This window comes from Tupaia chinensis, unplaced genomic scaffold (assembly GCF_000334495.1).
Source record: "Tupaia chinensis unplaced genomic scaffold, TupChi_1.0 Scaffold000231_2, whole genome shotgun sequence".
Classification (NCBI taxonomy): Eukaryota; Metazoa; Chordata; class Mammalia; order Scandentia; family Tupaiidae; genus Tupaia; species Tupaia belangeri.
In genome coordinates this window covers 2743642-2746592 of record NW_006159707.1, presented here as the reverse complement: position 1 = coordinate 2746592, position 2951 = coordinate 2743642, and the positions used below count along the sequence as shown (strand labels likewise).

At 56.2% G+C, this 2951-nt stretch overlaps 1 protein-coding gene across 1 annotated transcript in view; it reads left to right on the top strand.

The window, feature by feature from the left end:
- Nucleotides 1-1959: 1959 nt before the first annotated feature.
- CHP2 (calcineurin like EF-hand protein 2) overlaps nt 1960-2951 on the top strand; it is a 3666-nt gene continuing 2674 nt past the window's right edge. Inside the window, exons 1-3 of the mRNA XM_006148295.3 lie at nt 1960-2065; nt 2661-2733; nt 2829-2909. Of these exons, the coding sequence (XP_006148357.1) occupies nt 1999-2065; nt 2661-2733; nt 2829-2909 (221 nt within the window). The 5' untranslated portion in view covers nt 1960-1998. The remainder of the gene's footprint in view (nt 2066-2660; nt 2734-2828; nt 2910-2951) is intronic.

Sequence of the window (2951 nt, the reverse complement as noted above, 5' to 3'; positions counted from 1 at the left end):
CGTCCCCCCCTGCCCAAAGCACCTTACAGTACACATGTAACCATGTGTAAGTTGATTTAAACATCACTTGCATACATGAAGCAGGTTTTTTTCCCTCCTGAAGGCACCAAGGCTTATGTATGCTGTGTGCCTGGGGTTCTTAATTACTCTGACCTAATTTACTCTGGTGCAGTGCTCACTCAGAGATCAAGGCTAGTAAAGCCCTTTCCAAGATCAGCATCCCAAACTGGCCTAAGGTGATTATTGCTGCATCCCAGGGTCTCTCGTCCCCTCCTGGGTTCACAATCCAACCCCAGCTACACTCACAGCCTAACTCAGCTAGGGGCTGGAGTGATTGCTGAGCTTCATTAGGGAGGAGTGTGGTTTCCCCGCATGCTTTAGTCCTTGGGGTGTCTGAAAGGGAAGGAAGCATTCCTTATGTCAGTTGTTTAATCCTTGGAGTATCTGAAAGAGAAGCAAGCCCTTCTTAAATCAATATTTTCAAGACTCATCTGATGCCAGCTTCTGCCTGGGGCTGGAAGATAGATTGTTTCTCCAGCTTCCCTCTCTCCAGGGTAGATACAAACTTGAACCCTTGTAATGAACCTCTTGAATAGTTCCCCCAGAAAATGTGTGCATAGGTGTGATTATGATGGGGGAAGGGGGAGTAGAGAGTTTCAAAACCTATTGGGGTTGTTCCTTTACAACCAAGTTTCTCAACTTTGTTTTCATTATGAACCCCTCCAAGGAATCATTTTGGACATTTTCCCCCCAATCATCCTGCCCCCACAAAATTTTAATATCGCAGCTCTACCATTCATGTCTTTATGTATTGTATCTGTGCTTTTTACATTAAAAGAAAGTACTGGGTTGCTTCTTGATGTTTTGTTTTTGTTTGTTTGTTTTATGTAGTTCGCAGCCAAGTCCTTGGGTAACCTCCATTACATAAAAGCAAAAATGCAGTTTAGCACATAGGGAGAGAAAGAGAAGCAAGCCCTGACGCTGGTGGGACTTAGGAAGTGCTCAAACTCAACAAATGGGAGTCCTTGGGGTCCTCAGTATTATTTCAAGCCTGGTCACAGTGATGTCTGTTTCCAACAAGATGCTGGGGGCTGGTCAGAGGTCTAAAGAGCTCTGTGGGCCCAGCCTAGAGCTCTGTGGGCCCACCCGGTATAGGCAGGAATGAGTTGGGCTGAGTGGTAAATGGTCAGTCCCTAGGCCTCCTGGTGTCAAAGTGGCTAATTTCTCAGAAGTTAGGAATCTGGCTTTTGGTTATATCTTCTGAGTTTTAGGCACTGGCTGAAGTAGGCAACTATCATGCTATGTAGACCAAACAAAAGCGATGGGCCCAAGGCATATCCTGGCTTGTGCGCAGTGAGTAATATGGCTGGTATTCTGACTGAAGTCCTTCAAGTCCGGTGTTCTTTCCCGTGAACCCAGTGCCCCTTCTCCACCTCGCGACCCCTCCCCACTCCACCTCTCTTTGGAAGGCCTTGGGGTCTCTCTCTTCCTGCCCAGAGACAGGCGCCCTGTGGGATGCCTACGAATGCACCTGCTTCTCTTCCCCTCTGTTTGCTGCCCGCTTCCCAGCAGGACTCAGACCCTGCTCCCAAGGGAGAAAGTCGGGCCACGGGTCCTCACTGCACGTTGACAGCAGGGAGAGCCTCTGAGCTGGGAGGCCCTGCAGGAGGGTGTTTGAGGCGGCGGTGAGAATGCAGACCCGAGGGAGGTGCGGGCCGGCGGGGCACCGGCCTCGCCCAGCCTGTGCCCGCGCCAACCCCACAATCTCCTGGCTGAAATAACCCGTTGTTCGTACTCGACCCTCTGACCCGCCACCCCGAGCATTGTTTTCTGTTCGCCCGGGTCGAGGGTGGGAGGCGAGGAACGCCGGAGTTCTCCAGCCTGGCTGCAGGCCAGGCCTGCTGCCTTTGGCCCCGGGGTCACCGGGTCGGCCACGCCTCGTCAGACAGAGCAGAGAACGCCTGGGTCCGGCGGGGCTGATCTGGCGCCCGCTCCGCGATGGGTTCACGCAGTTCCCACGCCGCGATCATTCCCGAGGTGGACACGATTCGGCAAGAGACCGGCTGTGAGTGCCCGCGGCTCCGCTGGCTGCGGAGGGGTGCTTAGCAAAGCCGGGCGTCTGGGGGCTGGAAACTGGGGGCCCGGGGAGGTTTAAAGCATCGTGCGGAGAGGAGGAGTGGGTTGAGGGATAGAAGAACCTGCCGGTCCCGGGATTCGGACCCCTGGAGCGGGAAGATCAAGACCCAAGAATCTGGGCTCGAAGAGCCAGGGGACGTGTTAGCACAGGGGTTCCCGCGTCCAAGGTTGAGGGGTGTCCGAGTTCACAGGGTTGGGGCCAGTTTAATAGAGGCACCCAGGTGTCCTTGAGCCCGGATCGCGGCTGAAGGCAAATGACCGCAGAGAGGAGTCCCTTGGCTTCCGGGAGGGGAGTGCCGGGACGCTGCGAGCCTCCCTGGTCGCGAACCTGTCGCTTCGCTGGGTCTTGTCCCTCTCCCTGCATGCCCGCCCGCTCCGCTCCAGATCTCCGAGATGGGGACCCCTCCAGCGAGCCCCCCTCGCCCGGCTGTCCCAAGCCGGTTTCTGGAGCGCGGCACCGCTGTCAGGTCCAGCAGCGTCTGGGCGTTGCAGCCGGTCGTTACCTTCCCGGTTCTGTCCCGCAGTCTCTCAGGCCTGTCTGCTCCGGCTCTACCACCGGTTCCAGGCTCTGGACAGGAGCAAAAAGGGCTACCTGAGGTGAGGGCAGCCGGCCTGACGACCTTCCGCCTCCGTCTCTCGGACACCCGCCCCCTCTTTGACAGTCCTATGGGCTCTGACTTTTGACCTTGCAGCCGCATGGATCTGCAGCAGATCGGGGCGCTGGCAGTGAATCCCCTGGGAGACCGTATTATAGACAGCTTCTTCCCTGATGGGTGAGGCCCCGCTGGGGGTGGCACGATGGGGGGGGGAGTGGG